This window comes from Polistes dominula, unplaced genomic scaffold (assembly GCF_049000335.1).
Source record: "Polistes dominula isolate Pdom_NZ unplaced genomic scaffold, Pdom_raw_medaka contig_373, whole genome shotgun sequence".
Taxonomy (NCBI): domain Eukaryota; kingdom Metazoa; phylum Arthropoda; class Insecta; order Hymenoptera; family Vespidae; genus Polistes; species Polistes dominula.
The window spans coordinates 3,718,659-3,738,954 of record NW_028300899.1 but is presented as its reverse complement, the minus strand read 5'-3'; the positions used below and the strand labels follow the sequence as shown (position 1 = coordinate 3,738,954).

At 29.8% G+C, this 20,296-nt stretch overlaps 1 protein-coding gene across 5 annotated transcripts; it reads left to right on the top strand.

Annotated features, from left to right (window-relative positions):
* Positions 1 to 156: 156 nt before the first annotated feature.
* LOC107064541 (uncharacterized) lies at positions 157 to 20,239 on the top strand. Of its 5 annotated transcripts, none has more exons than XM_089177918.1 (10): positions 157 to 353; positions 1,134 to 1,488; positions 7,962 to 8,023; positions 13,760 to 13,965; positions 14,476 to 14,930; positions 15,184 to 15,648; positions 16,336 to 16,542; positions 17,019 to 17,164; positions 17,229 to 17,326; positions 17,519 to 20,239. In XM_089177918.1, exons 2-10 carry the CDS (start codon positions 1,399 to 1,401, stop codon positions 18,499 to 18,501), a joined length of 2,712 nt encoding a protein of 903 aa, XP_089034044.1. In that variant the 5' UTR covers positions 157 to 353; positions 1,134 to 1,398; the 3' UTR covers positions 18,502 to 20,239. The 5 variants fall into 5 exon arrangements, with proteins under 5 accessions (XP_089034044.1, XP_089034042.1, XP_089034038.1 ...); XM_089177916.1 differs by having other exon boundaries at positions 157 to 659; XM_089177912.1 differs by having other exon boundaries at positions 157 to 659; positions 1,053 to 1,488.
* The last annotated feature ends 57 nt before the right edge of the window (positions 20,240 to 20,296 follow it).

The following is a 20,296-nucleotide window of genomic DNA, read 5'->3' as shown; positions in this document are numbered from 1 at the left end:
TAAATTAAAATCAAGCTATAATTAAATAGAACGTATTGAAAGATTTAATAAGAAAAATAAAAGAAAATCATTTGAAAAATTTTGAATTGAAAGATAAAGAAGAGTAAAAGAGAAATAAGGAGATGAGTTAGTCAGTAATACAGTGTAGTGTTGTGCGGAGGCTGCGGTTAGAAAGGCAGCTCTCGTTGGAGTCACCGTGTCGCGACTGCATACCTACAACACCTATACAATCAAACTATACCAGCTGGATAGCTCGGTCCCTGCTCGCATGAGAGCTACCTGTCCAGTATGTACGGTATCCGCGTACGAGTAGTGCCGTACGTTCGATCGTCATCGGTTCTTTGAGTTTAACGGTGCTAACACACACTCCTGGCACGCATATCTTTCTCTTTCTATCTTTATTTTTCTCTTTCTTTCACTCACTCTTACTATTAGGGCCTTGACTGGTCTAGGTCCCAGCATCCTCTTGTATCTTTAATTATAACAAAACCAATCGATGTATATTTTATTAATGATTTTTCTAAAATCGGTACATCGTGGAATTCTTTATTCGTATGTTTCCGGGGACACACCTTTTTCTTCTTCATATTCTGATTATTTTATTGAAATATATTCGTAAAATTTGTTTGTCATTGATCAAGGATTATTATTTCAATGTGGTATTGTATAGTTGTTTTTTCTCTTATTTTTTAAAAGGAACTTTTTCAACATGTTTATTTGTTGAACGTTTAATAATATTGCGGTAGATTTACGGTTTTGTATAGATTATTATTTTTAGTTTGTTGTTGTTGTTGTTATTGTGAATAAAGAAATGTCGTGAGTATTTCGTAGAGAGTTTGCTTTTGATGCTGAAGGAATGCGTTTTTACTGTAGTTCGTTGAAGCATCGCGAGAGAGAAGGTCACGCATCGTGGAATATCTTTACGACGTTCTATACCTTTCTTATTTTTCTTCTTCTTTTTCTCACTTAACTTCCTTTCGTGTATCATCTTATTATTATTCTTCTTCTTCTTTTTGTTTTTCTTTTTCTTCTTCTTATTCGGTTAGTTTAAGATTCGAAAGAGAGACTGTGACTCTCAAGAACTCTCCTCGACCGTTTGACCGACTACGGTGGTTTTTAATGTTGTACGTCAGTTGCGGCAGGTCACGAGGAACGGCTCTCAAGATGGCCTACATTATACTATTTCGTTATTATCGTTGACCAGAAAAAGTAAAAAAAAAAAAAAAAAATAAGAAAAAGAAAACAAAATTGGGACGGTGAGAGAAAGAACAAAAATAAAGAGAAGAAAGAACAAATTTTTATTACCCATTCTCCAAAGAACCGATTGATTAATTCCATAAAAATTATTATTCCGAAATATTGTCGATTCTTTTATAAAGAAATAAACACAAAATAAAAATGGGCCAAGCTTGGTGCAAAGAAAAAACTTCAAAGGCACAGGATTCGAAATCACCTTTGGATCGGGTCTTTGTTCGATGTGCTCATCGGGTATGTAAAAAAGAAACCAATTGTATTTTTATTTATTTATTATTTCTTCTTCTTATTATTTTTCTTTTTTCCATTCTCTTGAACTTTAACAATAGAAGAAAGATATTTTTTTTTCTTCCATACAGAATATCAGATAATTTTATTGCAAGAATTGTTTTCTCGTGTGGACGGTATTTTAAACGTGTTAGGCTTGTTTACATTTCTATTTTTAACAATGGAGATAGGAAAAAACATTCTAATGAATATTCCAGTAATAGAATATATATAAACATATATATATATATCTCGTACGAATAAATTATAGATTATAAATTCGATAGATTTATTGATTTAACGTTTATTTTTGACATTGATAGATTTCCATAGCGATTTAACATCATCCATTCGGGGGTGGGGTGGAGGATGGATGGGGGGGGAGGTTGATGTTACTACATCGTTACAATTAACTTCATTTTAATGATAATATTCATAAATCTTCGCGAGATTAATTATCATCGTTGGGAATATTATAATAATATTTTCTTTAATAATGAAATAGAATAAAAATAGAGAGAGAGAGAGAGAGATAGAGATAAAGAGATAGAACATTTTGATAAAATTAAAAGTGAATTAACGCGTCAACGTTAGCGTCAACTTCATTGAAAATCTCAGTCCTATTATATTACGTAATAATTAAGAAAATATATTTTTTTATATTTTTATATTTAATCCACAGACGAGAAGAGGTTAGACGTTGTGATAAAAATAGAATGTTTATCGTTTTAGAAAACGAGAGTCGAAGGACGTTACAATACACAGGTGTCGATCTTTACGTTAAAGAATCTTATTGCAAAAGAATAAAATAAAAATGAAACATTGTTAGATAGATAGTTAGATGGTCAAAGAAAAGATGGTAAGAATAAGAAGAGCAGTTGGTTGTTTCTCGTGTTACCGATATGCAGTATCAATTAGCCTAAGTGCGATAAGTTACGTGCTAAACGAGAAATCGTAACTGGTATGGCTGACACGTTTTATAAAATAGTTTTCTAGAGAGTGTTTGATTAACACGAAGAAAAAGAAAAACGAAACTTTAGGTAGATTTTGGAATTAACTAAATTTTAAGATCATATATATATATATGTTTTTTGTGTAAGTGTATATGCTAATGTATGAGGAAGAAAAAAGACAAAAAAAATAACAAAAAACAACTTTCTTAGGTATAACTTTTTGCATACCAACGAAATTATAGCTTGTCTTGAGTCTACTTTTACATCGGTTCTCTCACGTTTCAAGTTTCTTAGCTACTTACATCGCAACAACAGGATCGTGACAATTGCGTAAATTTTAATGACATGTATATACGCATATACTGTGTGGGCTAAACATTACTTACTCATTTTTAGAATTATTCTTTTTTTTTTCATTTCTAATGAGACAATTAGAATATCATTAATCATAAAATCTTGGAATTAATCTTTTTTTTTTTATATTTACTATGGTTGGGTTGAAAAGTTTTGAGCTTTGACAAAAAATAAAAATTGTATTATATTTTTAAATAAAAGTAAACGAAATATACAAAATATAATAATAGTAGTAGTAGTTATGATTTCTTGAAACACAATTTGATGACTTAAATAAAACAAATAAAAAATATATATAAAAATATTATTTTATGTTAGACTCAAAACTTTTCAACTCACCCACCTACATATATATATGTATATAGAATAAAATATTCAATTAAGTTTTAATGTTGATTAAAATTAAAATGATATAAATAAAGTAAAATAATAATACTATATCTTATATATATAAGAATGTGAGATTATAAAGAAGTTGAATAACAATAATAAGAAAATAGGAAATAACGTGTATGAATCATTTACGTGTAGGATGATGCCATCGATCTAGCATGATGCATTTCATTTGGTTTTTTTTTCTCTTTTTTTTTGTTATTCGCGACTACTTTACTACGTGGATATTCGTTTTAAAATGTATGGGTAAGCATGAGAAGATTTTTCCGGCTCAAGGCTAAGAGAGTTAAACGAGTTACGATGTTACTCGTCGAAGTAAAAAAACGTGTGATGCATAGAGGTACCTTCGATGGCGCAGTTACAAACTCATCGTCGACTATTTAACGACTGCAACTTGTTAATAAGCAATAATACATATATATGTACTTAAATACACGTATCTGTACGTGCATATGGTAAATGTCTACACGGTACATCGAATTGACGTTACAAATTTATATTATTTGGATAGAATGTATCGTTGATTATGTAACAACTTAAAGGTCGACGATAAATTCTATATTCGATTTATTTCCTCGATAATATGAAAATTTAATTTCTTTACTCGATATTAAGTCGGTGGGTTGAAAAATTTTTGAATCACGATAAAAGAAAAAAATTACTTTTATTTTTTCTGTTTCATATTTTTCGAAAAAATTGTTCACGTGTTATAAACTCTAATACATTTTCAATTTACTTACGTATATTCTTCATTATTTTATATCATAATTATGAATATTACTTTACTACTATTTAAGAAATTATTTATTATTATTTTTATTATTTTACGTTTGACCGATTATAATATAAATAAGTAATATATACATAAATTGTTTGCAAATGTTTTTAAATTAAGTTTTATGAGAAACGAAAAATTTTGGTTCTACATCCATCAGAGATCAATTTTGTTCGATCGGTCAATTATCACTTCCCTCCCACCCCCTACCTCCCTTCCTTTATTCGTATCTATCCTTTCTCACTAGCACGACGAAGTTTATCTAACGAATTTGCAATGTAAACGTTGAAGGTAGTAGGTGGGATGTGAAACTCTCGTGTACGATACGTGTAGATACGATTTCTGAAGGGAGTGAGTGTTCATATGTTATAGTTTGTCGACAGGATGTTACCCTCGTGTCGCGTTATAATATAAGCGACCGCTCGTAACTCACAAGCTTGTTTCTCAGTTATCTCTTTTTCTCTCTCTCTCTCTTTCTCTCTTTATCTCTCTCTTTATCTCTTTTTCTCTTACTCAGGATATTTAACATCTCTTCTTCTATTACTTTGTCTTTTTTTATTCCCCCAAGGACTACCTAAATCGATCTTCATTAATTGTAAGTTAGAATCAGTTAGAAATGTTTTAATATTAGGTCGTCTTAAAAATTTCTTCCTTTTTTTGGTGATAAGTTAAACAATGTAAAGTAATATACTTTCTTTTTTTGTATTTTATGTTATTTTAGTAATTAGTATCGATTCTGTTCTATTTTACCTTTTTCTATACTTTAAATTATTCAACCTAAAAAATATTGTTCCCGTAGAATTACTATAAAAAAAAAGAAACTTTACAATCAAACAATACGATCAAATTTTTATACTATCTATATTATTATTTTTTTTTTTTCATATAAATATTAATTTGGATTTTGTTTTGTTTTTATTTTTTACGAGTTTTTGATGTATATGAAAAATTTTGATTACATTTTTAAATTAAATATGATACTATTTGCATTTGTTTTATTGTGGAAATAATAGTACTCAAATGATTCTAGATTTATTATAAATTTTTTTTTTAGATATTTATATTGATTATTTAAAATGAGAGTGACATAATTTCATTAATTTAATGTTTTTTAATACTTAAAAATTTTTCTACACATATGTATGTATTAAATGATTTTAAATATATTCTAGAACTTTTTATTACAAGAAAAATGTACAAAATGATGATTAAATTTTATCAAACTTATTTCTTTATTCATAAATATATATTACTTCTACACATACATATATTTATTGTACATTTTTTTGTTATAATTATTTAAAGAAAAATTAAATGATGATCTTAGAAGATTGAAAACAAAATCTTCTGAATTGATCTAAATATATCGATTTCAAATCAATTATTATAATATCAGAGAGACAAATTTAAAATAAAGACGATAAAGATATTACATATGAAATTTCGTTGTTTTATTTATCGATAGGTTACTCGTATATAACGCAGACATACGTATAGGTTTATACATATACCTTTTTTTTGTGCTTTATCCCATCCTTTTCAACGTAATCGTGTTTTCGTGTTCCCGATGATACAAAGAGAATTATGCAACAACTCGCACGACCGAGTCGAGTTGCTCGTTGTCGAGTTGATCGTCGATTATGCAAGCCTTCGCCAAGAGCGTCACGGTCCAAATCGTCTCTACGTCTGTTTAAAAAAAAAAAAAAAAAAAAAAAAAATAATAATAATAATAATAAAAAGAAAAAAATATATATAAGAAAAATAAATTTAAAAAAAAGAAACAAAATTCAAAAAATAAACATATATTTTTTTATTATTCTCGTATTGCATTTATTTATCATTATATATATATATTTATTTTCTCAAAATGTGATCATCGATAGATCCCATATATTGGAAAACATGAAGGCTCAGGTATCCTTTTGATTTCTGATCGTATTAATCGGGGATTTAGATTGTCTGAAAGGGAATTCATGAGTAGATTTTCCTTCGTTAGGGAAACTAACGTTCCAGAGAGATAGAGATAGAGATAGATAGATAGATGCATATGGATAGATGGTTGAAGAGTGAGTGAGATAGCTAGTGATAGAAAGAGAGGAAGAGAGACAGAGAGAGTGTGTGAGAGAGAGAGAGAGAGAGTATGAGAGTGGCTGACAGCTCTGAAGCAAACTCCCGTGCTGCACGAAATTCCCGGCTGGCACGGGACAACGGGGGTGCTTGCTTTAAAATTTAAATTATTCCTACTCGTCCCTGGATGCCACCTGTAGGTTCAATTTAATTTTACAACTGTACGCACCCAGACAATAGAGAAACTTCGGCAACGCGAGCACGAGTGTCGTTCCGTCAAGCTTAAATCTAATTTTTCATCCTACCAAACCCTCATCTCTTTCTCTACTCGGATATCTATCTATCTCTCTATCTATCTATCTATCTATCTATCTATCTATCTATCTATCTATCTATCTATCTATCTATCTATCTATCTATCTATCTATCTATCTGTATAAGCTATTTATTTCGCTTTGTATTTATGTTACTCTTTCACTTTCTATATTACTGTCACTTTCTTTCTCTTCATATTTTTATATGTTTTCTTATTTACTCATTCACTCACTCATCTACTGAGATACTCTCTCTCTCTTTCTTTCCATTTGTTGATTGTTTTCTTTTTTTCTTTTTTTTTTCTTCTTGTTACTGTTTCTCTTTTTCTATCTTATTATTGTACTACAACTTTCTTTCATTTTCTAAACTTTTCTATTCTTTCTTATTTATTAATTAATTTATTTATCTATTACTTTGTGGATTAATATCCACTTCTTTATCTTACTTACTTATTATTATACTTTCTACCCTTGTTTTTTAATCTTTTTATCATTTACGGTAAAATTATTTTTCTTTCTCTATTCATTTATTTATTCGCGTATCTTTTTTTTGTTTTTTTGAATTCTCATATTATTCTATTTTATCTTTTTATCTTATACAGTAACACTCTTCTCTTTTTCTCTCTCTTTCACTCTCTTTTGAATTTATTCTAAATCTTTTTAACCATCTCTTTGTCTTCTATTTAGTTTCAATCTTTTTCTCTCTCTCTCTCTCTTCTCTCTTTTTCTCAGTGATTTTCTGTTTCTCTTTTTTCGTTTAACTTCCTGTTAATCTTTCTCCTACCAACTTCCTCTTACTTTTCCTTTCTCTAACATTCTCCTTGTTTTTTCTTTGTTTTTGTTTTATTCATCCCCTTTCTCTTTCTATCTATTGAATTTTTCGGTCTACTTATAAAATGGTAGAAAGCAATAAAAACCTTAACCGATATCCAAAGAGCCCTTTAACTTCCCTGTTTACTATAGGGTGTAGTAACCCTAAAAGCTTCTTTTTCTTGTTCTTTTTGCTACTTTGCTTTCTTTCTTTCCTTCGTCTAACTGTTTGTAGCAAGGATCGTCGTTTTACCCTTCAAAATTGTACCTCGTAAAACATGTTTCTGGAAGGAGGAACGATTTTAAAGGAATTTTGTTCTCTCTCTCTCTCTCTCTCTCATATTTTCGTTTTATTTTTTTTTCTTCAAGGTCAATTTAACCATCGATTTCAATGAGATTCGTTGAAACGTGTCGCGTGAGATTGAAAAAAAATCATTCCTCGAACGTGCCAATTTCTTTTTCCTTTTTCTATTTCTTTTTCTTTTTCTTTTTCTATTCTTCCTAAAGAACAATTCATACAAATCTGCGATATTAAAATTAAAATTTGTTTAAATAAAAACTTTATATATTAAGACGAATATTAATTTGTCTTTTTAATTATTTTTCTCGTAGACATAGATTATATTAAAATACACAATTTTAATCGGGTTTAATGAATTTATTCAAAAGATTTGGATATAAACACATTATCCTTAAAAGCTAACTTTCATTATCTTTATTCGACAGAAGACCAATAATAAATTTATCTAATTAAGGGATGAATTTCTTTTGTAGATTTATCCGAGCTTAAAAGAAGAGGGTTCTGTACTCGGTGGTGCCACTCAAAGAGTAACGAGGTAGGTATAATACCGGTGACACAACTTTTCACACACACACACGCGAAAGCCAATCCAAACAACGTAAAAAAAAGAAAAAAAAAAAAAAGAGAAGAAAAAAGTTGCCAAATAAAACAAAATAAAATAAAATAAAGTAGAATAAAATGAAACTAAACAAAACAAAGCAAATATGAAATGAAATGAAATAAAATAAAATAAAAAATAAATGAAAAAAAAAAAAAACATAGAGAAAGATAATAAATAATAACATTGAAATACGAGTCAGAATTCGTTAACGAAGTACTCGAAGGACAATCGTTTTGTGACGGCAAGGCCAGTCCAATTAACGTAGCATAATCCTGGGTGATCTCGTGCAACGACCTATTAGCGAGAAGCAGGAAAGAGGTGCAACCGGTGACACGACAGGGATTGTGATAGTGACAAAGTGAAATCCGAATCGAATGATCGAGTCTTTCGATGAGAGAAATAGTTAGAGAGAGATAGAGAGAGAGAGAGAGAGAGAGAGAGAGAGGACACGCCTTCAACGTTAAAGGTAAAGCCTTTAGTTGAAGTGAGCAACAATGAATTGGAATGAATCGGGATCAGTGGTGAGACGTGAAGTGAGAGAGCACAAGCAAACCTGGTTGGGTCGACCTTAAATGGTCACATTCTCTGGTAGGATCGCCATCCTCAACGCCACCGCAATACGCCTATCTTCGATGAACATCAAAAAGAAACTTTTCAAAGATAAAGAAAGAAAGAGAGAAGGATTTTATATTATCTTTTTTTATTAGTCTTTATTTTTATTTTTATTTTTTCCTTATATAACAAGTCAATGTCGTAAATTGATTATTATTGGTAATTCTATATTCACTGTTTCATATTTATGAATTTTTTTTCTTTTTTCACATAGAATGAAATTTTAGAAAGACAGAACAATTTTCTTCCTTTTTTTGTAATATTTTTGTATGTTATTATTGTAGTTTGACAATAAATTATTTTTGATAATTGTGAGGATTGTTAATTACATATTCAATGTTACAAAATATTTTAATTATTTATTATATAATTATGTCTTCAAAATATTCGTTATTTCTCTTTTTAAATATTTTTGTATATCTTCATGAGTCAATATCGTAGGTTGATATTTTATTTCTGGTAATTGTATATTCAAGGTTTTACATTTGAAATGTATTTTTTATATGATTTTTAAATGACTAAGATTTTTACAGGTAAATATTTTTTATAGACTAGTTTTACTTAATATGGTATAATAAGCTTTATATGGTACATTGTAATATTTCGTAATTTAACTCGAGTAACTTTGAATATAAAAATCAGTAGATATATATTTGGCAAGATTTTAATATTAGATATTTTCATATGAAAAATGAATTATTAAATATTATAATAAATAAAATTTAATAAATCTAAGTTGACAAGTAAATATTATTTTATAATAATAATAATATAAAAATAATTTCTATTTAAAAATATATATCACATAAGAAATTTTTAAACAATGAACAATATATTAAAAAAATAAAACAGACATTAAAAAAATATTCCTTTAAATAATTATTTAAAATAAATTGAACGAACGTGATATTAAACGTCGACATAATATTTCATTATTATTTTCATTCTTAAGTATTATCTTGATGCATATTAAATTGATCGTGAGAAAAATTTATTATACTCCATCGTCTAACTACAAATATCTTCCTGATCTTATTTTTTAAGAGGTCACTAGAACAATTTCATACTTTCACAACGAAACCGCATAATGGACTGGCATATAACAAACTTGGCATCATTCACGAAGGTCTTATAATCTATCCTTACAATTGAACCTAATCGTTGTTTCAACGTTACGTTTTAACTTTTACATTGTCGTTGTAAAAATTTCTCATGAATTTCCTGTATATAATTAAAAAAAAGAGACAATAATTAACCGTTGATGTCAAATCAAGATTACTTTTCTTAATAACAATTTACCGTTATTTTTTATTCATTTATCATCCACACAAATACACACACATACAAATGCACATACATATCTGAATTTCAATAGGTGCAATTCGATATTGAAGAAATGTTAAACGATATAACACGATCCTACAATATTTTCTATAAATAATTCATGTAATTCGATCTTTAAAACAATAGGGTAGTTCGAAACGATGATTATGTGAATCAAATATAAACTCTGATCGTTTCAAAAAACAATTTCATATAACTGACATATCTCTTATTGCAAAAAAGACAATAATAAAATGAGATAATTATCGTGAAACGTATCATCTCTCTCTCTCTCTCTCTCTCTCCTGTTCTCTTTCTATTTCTTTCGCATAGATATATACGCTTATTACATCGACATTCCTTAGGTGTCTCGTTACGGTAGAACACGTGTTCCTTTTATAATATACGCTCGGTATCTGTAAATACATACGCCACCGCATCGCATCGTAATTTAAAGCATAAACTATACCTATGTATAAACGTGAAATATACATACATGTACACATATCTATATATACATGTATATATAGAACGAATGAAGTGAGAGAGATAGAGATAGATAGATAGTAAGATAGTACTATAGAGAGAGAGAGAGAGAGAGAGAGAGAGAAGATAGGAATATACAATGCGACATGTGTGAGATTAAAACCATACGGAAATGGTAGACGGTTGAAAACGTTTTGGAGAAATGCTTCTCGTTATACCATTCAAATAATAATAATAATAATAATAATAATAATAATAATAATAATAATAATAATAATAAAAAGATAATAATAAAATAATCATAACGATAACGATAGACTTTAGTTGTTTCATGTATATTTGCATATATGTATACGTATTTGTATATGTACTTTTATATATATTGTTGTATATAGAGGTGTGTGTATATACATTGTTAAGAGTGAAATTTCAATCGTTTATTTAGACGAAGTGGTAGATATACACATATAGGTGTCGGAGATAATCGAGAATAATCCAATGATAAAAGATCGAAGAGGAATTTGCTGGTAGGATTTAGACGTGATATCCTAGCGTTAAATGTTCCCACAAACGCGTTTACTTCGTATATATATATATATATATATATATATATATAATATATACATGTATCTATGTAGATAGATATATGCATTCGAGCGCGCGCGCGCGCGCGTTTGCAACGTTATCGTCAACTTGTAATTAACGGTGGAGATAGTGCCATTTATTTTCGCATTAGGCCCACTCTCGATCTCTCAAGGGACAAATATTTATACATGCATACATATATTTATTTAAATATATATATATTCGTGTCTGTGTATATGTATATATATGTATATAGTATACTTGTTGTTTGGTTGGTTGGTTGCTTACTTACTTGCTCGTTCGTCAAACCGCTTCCGTGTTAATTATTCGGTTATATATAAACAAGGAATGCAAATTGTGCTATGGTGTTCGCTTAGGAAAACTTTGAGAGGGAAATGAACTTCTAAGAGAAATCTTGTCGTAGAATACTATATACCAAGTAATATCCCGTTTTAAGGATAACGCGAATACGAAGTTACATTTTGAGATATGAGTTAGAAGATATATGCGTATTGTTTGTATATATTTATACGTTTTCCATGCATGTATCTATTCATATATGGGAAGAAGGGGTATGTTAGTAGAAATGATTTTCATTCATTTGTATGCATGGATGAATCATACTGGACTTTTTATTGTTAATATATGCAATGCATTTTTCAGTCGATCGCGTTTCTTCGTGTTCGTTCGTTAGAAATGACATATCTTGACATCTTCTCTAAATCGTTTTGTTTTTGTTTACATTGTATAATGTAGGTATTCCGGAAAATCAGTTTTATCTGAAAGATATGTGTAAATTAAAACATTTTGTTCTTTTTTTTTGTTTTTTTTTTTTTACATTCGATAACAGATTTTTTTTTTTTGAACTCTCAAGGAGAATTATATTTAAATAAAAAAGTTATATTTTTATTTAATATATATTTTTATCATATATATATTTAAATAATAATAATCAAAAAATATGAAATATTTCGAAAAGCAATTTTGACAATGGCATTCCCTTGACATATTCTCGACGTAAACGTCACATGATTTTGTTGTTCTCCCTTGGATTGCATTATTACACTTACGTTAATGAAAAAGTCAAAATACCGATGAAAATATTGACTTTGATTTTCCATTACCGATACGACGTCAAAAAGAAAAAACCTATTTGATGGATCGAAATGCAAGAAAATTCTAAATTACATCTGAAATTTCTGTTTCCAAGAATATAAAATAATTTGGAAGTTCAGAGTAAAATTTGGTATCGGTAATTAATGAAATAACTTTCAAAACCACCTAATATACTATTATTATTATTATTATTATTATTATTATTATTATTATTATTATTATTAGAATAATTTAAGTAATATTATATATAATATAATATAATATATTAGATAATTCGCATACTATGTATAATCATTTAAAATTTTATTTTACATACTATCAAAATTGTAATATAAAAAAATTATTTTTAGAATTATAACAAGACATTAATATAAAAAAATATTGAATATTTATGTCAAAAAGAAAACCAATCTAATTAATTTAATTAAATCAAATTGAATATTTTCAATTAAATCATCTAATAATAGAATTTAATCCAAAGTAAACTCAGATATGAATTTCAACGTAAATTTGCACGTCAAAGACATCGGTTCTCAAGGATTCTCTCTCTCTCTCTCTTTCTTTCTCTTGGATTTACTACCTTTATCTTATTCTCCTATTCCTTCCTTCTACCCCCACCCCTTTCTCTCACTCTCTCTCTCTCTCTCTCTCTCTCTCATTTTCGATCTTATCTTGAAATTCGCTTGAGGACCAGGATTAATCGGATAATTCGGCTTTCAATTTATATCCGATTCAGTGTGGAACAATGAGAGTGACGTTCTCGCGTCGATTATACGCGCACGTTGGGACATAAATTACGGTAGTGTCGTTGTTGGATTATATGAGGCAGAGAGCTTAACGCAGTGCATAAATAAAGTGCATGCGTCGGCGGCCGTTATATGCGTTGCTCGCATTGACGTCCTCCCACTAATCACGCTGAACCATGAATCAGTAGAACTCACGTTACCGACGATGAGTTTTTCAATCAATCTACCACAAATTATATATATTTATATGTATTAGGTATATATAGATATACGTATATTTATCTGCAGAGAAATCTTCTCGTTCATCCAACAACCATGTGTTTTCAATCATATTTGTCTAATCATCCTGTTAAGCGATTAGAATCAAATGATTTACCGATCACGTAGATTTATCTTAACTGTGTTAGTATAATGAACAATTTCGATCTAATCATCTTTGCAATTATTAGAATAAAATTTAAATGATATGTCTATGTCAAGTATACGTAAATTATTATCAATCGTTATATTAAATCAGTAAACTAATCATGTGCTTTCTAAACATTTAATTTCCATCATTTTTTTTTTTTCAGACAAATTTTAAACGAAATTGCTTTAAATTTCCACATGCATATATACATATACATACGTAAATCTTTTTTGATCGTTTTACGTTAAAAATAAAAATAAAACGTCCTTTTAATTATTGGAAAAATGTTTGAGATTAAAACAACGGGAGAAAAATAATGTATCGAGTTTTATTTTGACTTAAACATCGAGGTGAGAAGAATCATTCTTTTTTTTTTTAATTTTTCATTGGCAGTTCTGAGATTGGATACGCTGGTTCACCACCCAGAGATGTCCTCACTAGAGGTAGAAGCATCGACTCAGTCGACAGACCCTTTCAACCAAGTGATTGGGTGGACGTTAACTTGGAAGTACCCAGTACACCAAGACCTAACTCGGTTCTCACCAACTTGACCATAGACACGAATCTCTATCCACCTACGACCACTCCCACGTCTATCAGTAAGAATTTGTTTTTCTACTTTTATTTTTTTTTTTTCTATGTATATGCTTGTTTTCATCATTTATTTTTCATAAGCAACCTACGAGTGAAATAAATTATTTTACATTTTGTGATAGGGGAATTATAATTTGGATGAAAGTATATAGAAATGTTTTTTTTTTTTTCCAAATGATTGCATAATTTTTATGACGTTTCAAGTTAATTTATTTGAATTCGTAATTGAAAAACGTTCATTAACCGAACGATTTTTTCGAATAAAAATTATAATCTGTATATATAAAAAGTATATGTAAAAAATTTCGTATCGATAGGATTGTACAACTTTTATGATCCCTTAAGTAAATTCATTTAAATTCGTATGTAAAATAACTGATTTAAATCGATTAAATCCATTGGTTATATCCGTAATTGAAAAAAATATTCTCATTTTAATGTACTATTAAATAAACGTAAAATAAATATGAATGAATGAATGAATGAATGAATGAATGAATAAATGTGTTTTATAGGATCGAATAATTTGAAAGACGTAACACCGGTGCCACCACCCAGACGAAAGAAGAGAAATAGAGGTAGACCATTGCCACCAAAACCGGACGAGATTGCAGATAAAACGATGTGCAATTTGCGGCATGTAGATTCATGCGAGGAGCCGTTATATTCATCTGTAGTGAGTAACAACTCACCACGAATGTTGCTGAACGATTATGCGACTATGGAGGATGTCGTTGGTAGGGTTGACAGTGACGATGATGATGGTGGTGGTGTTGGTGGTGGTGATGTTGGTATGAAGAAGAAGAAGAAGAAGCAGCAGCAACAGGAATCAGAAGATGAAGGTTGCATTTACCGAAATCAAACGAATGGTACGAGAGATTCTCCTAGGTTGAAGGAATATTCAAAAGGTGTAATGCCTGAGGGTAAAAGGACGAAGGAGATATACGAGCACAAGGCGAGTATTACCGAGGTATTATAAGTGGCAATTTTGGTTACTCGTAAATGGGATCGTTTAGGGAAGAACCAAAAGAGAGAGAGAGAGAGAGAGAGAGAATGAGTGAAAGTGAGAGTGAGAGAGTGAGAAATAGAAAGACATAGAACCCAGTGCGCTTGTCCTGTGGCCAATAATTGGCCAATCAGTATGGCCAAAAGTAACTTCTTCCGTGATCGATAAATCCAAAGTGCTCGTTAACGACCGCAACTATCGATTTTCTCTTCGACAGGTTAACGGTACCGGAAGAATAATATCGAGCGAGGTGGTTTCCGGCAAAAGATTATCCCAGAACTACGATAAGAAGATACACAAAAATACTAATCAGAATAAAAAAATAAACGATACCGAGGAATACGAGAGATTTGTTAACGGACGTACCATCAAGGATTCTTCGTCCACGCCTAATCAAAAAGACAATGTTGATACGTGTAAAAGGTCCAAAGAATTGCTAATAAAACGACAAATCGATGATACTATTAATAAAAACGATGGAAATTTATTAGAAGTTAATATCAGACCAAAGAACTACAGTACCGTTAGTCTTCCAAATTACGACGAGTTGGACGTAGGTAGATACGAGATGAAAAGGAACAACGATGAACAAGGGGAACACGAGAAAATAAGATCAAGGAGACCCGTCAGAAGCAGTACAGGATCTCTTCCGGTCGAATCCTTCCTTCAACCTTTCTCTCAGGTTTATATTTATTTTCTCTTCGGACTTCTTTTTATATATATATATATATTTATATTTTTTTTATTTATTTATATTTTTTATTCTATCTTTCTCTGTCACATTTTTCAGGTATACGTATATAAAATTGGATATATCAAAGAGAGAGAGAGAGAGAGAGAGAGAGAGAGAGAGAGAGAGAGAGAGAGAAAGATATATATTTGTCGTATATTTTTCTTATATATTCTTCTCTCATTCTTTCTCTTCAATTTCCTCTCCATTTTTTCTTTTTCTTTTTCTTTTATTTATTTTTTTTCTATTTTTTTTATTTTTAAATTTCAATTTCCTTCTACCATTTTTCTTTACTCTTCATCTTTATTCCACGCGTCAGTAGAAATGCTCTTTTCCACACAATTATCGGAGTTCATCTCCCGATAGCATCTACCTTTTAAATCTATCGATTTCAAACTACCACGTAAAGTTCTTCCCGCCGAAAAATCTAATTTAACCTTTTTAACTTAAGCCTCGAACGATCGAAGCATAACTTTGATAACCCCTTTTTTTGCTCTTTTTTTTCCTGATCAAAATTTCAAAATAGGAATGTGTAATAGGAAGGTCGTATGTATGTATTTTTGTATGAAAAAAAAAAGAAGAAAAAAAGAAAAATAATTTATTTAAGAACCATTCGGAATTCGTTTTGATTGGACACAGAAAACAAGTATCCGATTGGAGGACTATATTTCACGTCATGGTAGTACCGAAAATCTATCGGAATATGAAGTACTAGAAGGAAAGCTTCCTTGCACTGATTCCGATGGCAAGACTGAATTCTTGAAGTACGATTCAAGTAAATTGGAGGATTGGGACATTGGTGACATCGGTAATTGCGAATTGAACCACCACCAAAGGCCCCATGAGGTATATAACTCTCAGGAATAGAATAAAGTCTGACTTTTCAAATCGATATTTAACTTTTCATGAAATATTCTCATACTATCAATTCATTTGGATTTATTTGTTATAATTAATTGTTTCAATTTATAAATAATATATTATATATCGTAATAAATTAATTTTTCATATAATTATATAGGATTATATATATATATATAAAGTTATCGGTTTACAAATTACAAAATTCTCTACTGTATATTAAATATATAATATGAATTAATTCAATTAAATAAATTATTTCAATTAATTATAAATAATATCTATAATCGTGATAGATGATATGTTTGAAAATAATTATATTCTACAACAATATAAAACATGATCGATTAAACATTTCGATCAAATTCAATAATAGTTCTCGAAAATTAAACTAACGTTATGTTACCTATTAGAGAAACATAATTACATATAAAATAATAAATTCAATTCAATTGTTTCAGGATCCAGATATAGCGGATCGTGACGTGGTGGATTTTCATCAGACACGTGAAAATACTCACGTAGTGCAAAAGCCAGTATCCTTTGGGAAACCAACCGAGTTTGTTAACGATACCAAGTTGAATTGTATTCTAATGGAACAAGACAGGTTTGTAAAAAACACATTTATAATAATAATTTATGCTTCGTTAAATGTTTCATATTATTTTTAGATGTATTCAAGAGGAAACGAAAGAATTATCGAAACCAGATAAGCCACCATTATGCAAAGAACCTGTTTGTTCTAATCGGATCAATTCATTTTATTCAGGTATATTTTTTGAATGAAATTTTTCTTCCCTCCTCCTTACCTTTACTTTAAAAAAAATATTTATTTGAATAGTAGTAGAGTGAATGAAAGAAGAAGATTATCCTTCGAATTGAATTGTAATAGTTAATAAAAAAAGTAATAAAAAGTGGTTAAATACGTGACCAGTTAGAACACGACTCTTCTATTTAACAGATAACATCGGTGGTGAAATCGGGAAGAAAAAGAAGGAGGAAGAAGAAGAAGAGGAAAAAGAGGATGATTTCGATCGATCTAATTCAAAGAGGATGATCTTTGGTAGGAGTTTATCGAACGAGAGTGAACCCAACGATCCAGTTGATGTGTCATGCGAAACGAAAGAATTACGTTTACGTGAGACAAATAAGATGATCAGGACGATATCGGAGGAATTGTTGACACGTGAGATGTTACCTGATAGAAATACGTCGTTCTTCGATGGGGACGACGAAAAGAATCTTAAAATGAAGAAAATTCAAACCCCACCACCTAGTCCAGAGAATAAAATCAAAGCTGAGATTGTTGAAAACGAACATTCAATTTTATTGAAGGTTTTAAAAGAAGAAGCAGCTTTAGCTGCCGAGGGTAGTAATTTTAGTTCGATGACACCAAGTTTAACCGAATTGGAAGTAGCTTTGTCGGATATGTTGGAAAAAGAACAAAACGATCAACAGGATATTTCTAAAAATGAACATCATTCAGATGATAGATCCTTGTCACCATCTGGTTGTAATGAACAAATCGAACCAAAAATTATTCCAATCGATAAACATTCTGACAGAAGGAACGATTTACGTCCAGTTTCATTGGGTGATATTCTTAAAAAGAATTCACCGAAAAATCAAAGGAAAGTATCATTTTGTGCATGGGAAGAAAAAGAATTAATTTATAATGATGATAATGATGATGATGATGATGATAGTCGTGTTAATAAGAATTACGATAAGAAAATTATTATTAGGGATAAACCTGATGAACCAATGCGTCGATACAGTCTCGACGATTCTATCATGAATGATAAATCCGAGGATACTCCTACACCACCAAGAAGAAGGCACAGACCTTCTTGTCCTTCGGGAATCCTTAGGGAAGATCAACGTACCTCGATTAACGGTGCAAAAATACATTCCGACACTGAACACGGTGATAGACTCATTTGATCTCGATAATCTTGTTGCTTTTTGTTGTTGTTATATGAACAATCAAGTTAATTAGTTCGGAAAGAGATTTTTCCTTTTTATTTTCTTTTGTTCATTTATTTAATCTATTTCGTCCAATTATATTTCACGTTGTCAACGTTACCGGTCTATTATTATTATTATTATTATTATTATTATTTAATTGTTATATCTTTTTTTGTCTTTTGTTCGATCTTTCACAATTGCACTTAATCGAACAGAATAATATGCTGCGATATGTGGGGGTGGAAGAAGTAACAATTTTATATAGAAAAAGGGCTTCATATAATTCGAAAGACAATGAAGAGAGAGCTTTAGCTAGCTTTCACTACTTTTACTCTCGTTAACTCTCTTATCTTGAAACTTTAAAATTCTTTTGGTAACAGATATAAAGATAAATAAAGATAAAAAGAAAGAAGGAGAGAATGAGAGGGAAATGAGGAGAGGGAGAGGGGTGGGGTGTGTGTGTGTGTGGGAGGGTAGAGGTCAGATTTCGTAAAAGTTCGTCGGGCCAATTTTTCATTCGCACGCTCGTTAAATTTGTTTCGAAGAGAAGAGAAGAGAAAGGACGCGAAAAAGAAGAGCCAAAAGTATTTCCGAAGAAATCGTCCAAGAACTTTTCCCTTTCCGGTCAGAGTTTCTTCTTCTCAAGCTCGTCGAAAGCTCCTCCTCCTCCTCCTCTTCCTCCTTCTCCTCCGTGCTTTTTCGGAAAGAAAGTTTTTTAACGAACTTCTATGCTCCTCGCAAAACGTGTGTCACGTGATTTTACTTTTATGTATGCTTAGAAAAATCGTGAATTTTTTTTATTGCTTTTTTTTTTTTTTTTTTGAAGATTCTCCTGTAGCAAAATGCTTTAGTTATAATATATTTACATAATTTTTTGTTTAGTATTGTTTTTTTTTTTTTTTAGGTAAAAAGTTTTAGAAATAGATATGTATAGCTCGTTGTTCAATTATTTTATTATTTTATTATTAATCGATAGAAAAAATAAAAAATATTTAGATAATTTATTGTGTGGGGATGATCGATTATAATTGTTTAGAAATGCAGCAATGTATGTTCTCGACATTTTGTTCGTATGGAAAAGAAAAAAAGAATGTTGCAATTGTTTTAATAAGAAAAATAGTACTGTTGTTTAAAATAATAATTATATTCGAACAAAATGATCGTAAGATTAATCGTAACGTCAGTAGATTATTTTTGAAAAAAACAATATTTACTCGAGATAATTAGATACTTCTTATAACTTTGTTAGAAGTATTTAATACGTACGAGAAATCAACGAAAAGTTGTGAGAGAGTGAGTAACGTTGTATAAAAAGAATAAAAAGAATTAAAAAAAAAAAAAAAAACCCAGAGACAGAAAAAGAGAAAGAGAGAGAGAGAGAGAGAGAGAGAGAAGAGATGTGGAAGTAAAGCGAGCTTTTTAAAGGGAAGGAAAAAGTTTTGCGAACCCGAACACTCTCTGAGAGGTCTTAATTTCGTCGACGTTTCGTTTCGAGAGCGATTCCTTTCTAAACTTTTAGACTCTTGTAACATAATGTAAGTACATATATATATATATATATATAGACACGTAGAAATGTTTCTTTATGTATGTAAATATATATAGTACTGTGGTAAAAACAAAAAAATAAGAGAAACAAAATAAAATCAGTGCCACGTTCCTCTCAATATTTAATACAATCTGTATTATAAATAGAATAAACAAAAAAGAACAATGTCCTACAATATTATTACTATTTTCGCATATATTATATATATGTATATATATGTGT

Bases quoted from the DNA above. Each gene is read 5' to 3' on its own strand.
- LOC107064541 (XM_089177918.1), top strand. From the start codon at position 1,399: ATGGGCCAAGCTTGGTGCAAAGAAAAAACTTCAAAGGCACAGGATTCG. The intron at 13,966-14,475 runs GTAAGAATTTGT...TGTGTTTTATAG, and splicing joins GACCACTCCCACGTCTATCA to GATCGAATAATTTGAAAGAC. The intron at 14,931-15,183 runs GTATTATAAGTG...TCTCTTCGACAG, and splicing joins ACAAGGCGAGTATTACCGAG to GTTAACGGTACCGGAAGAAT.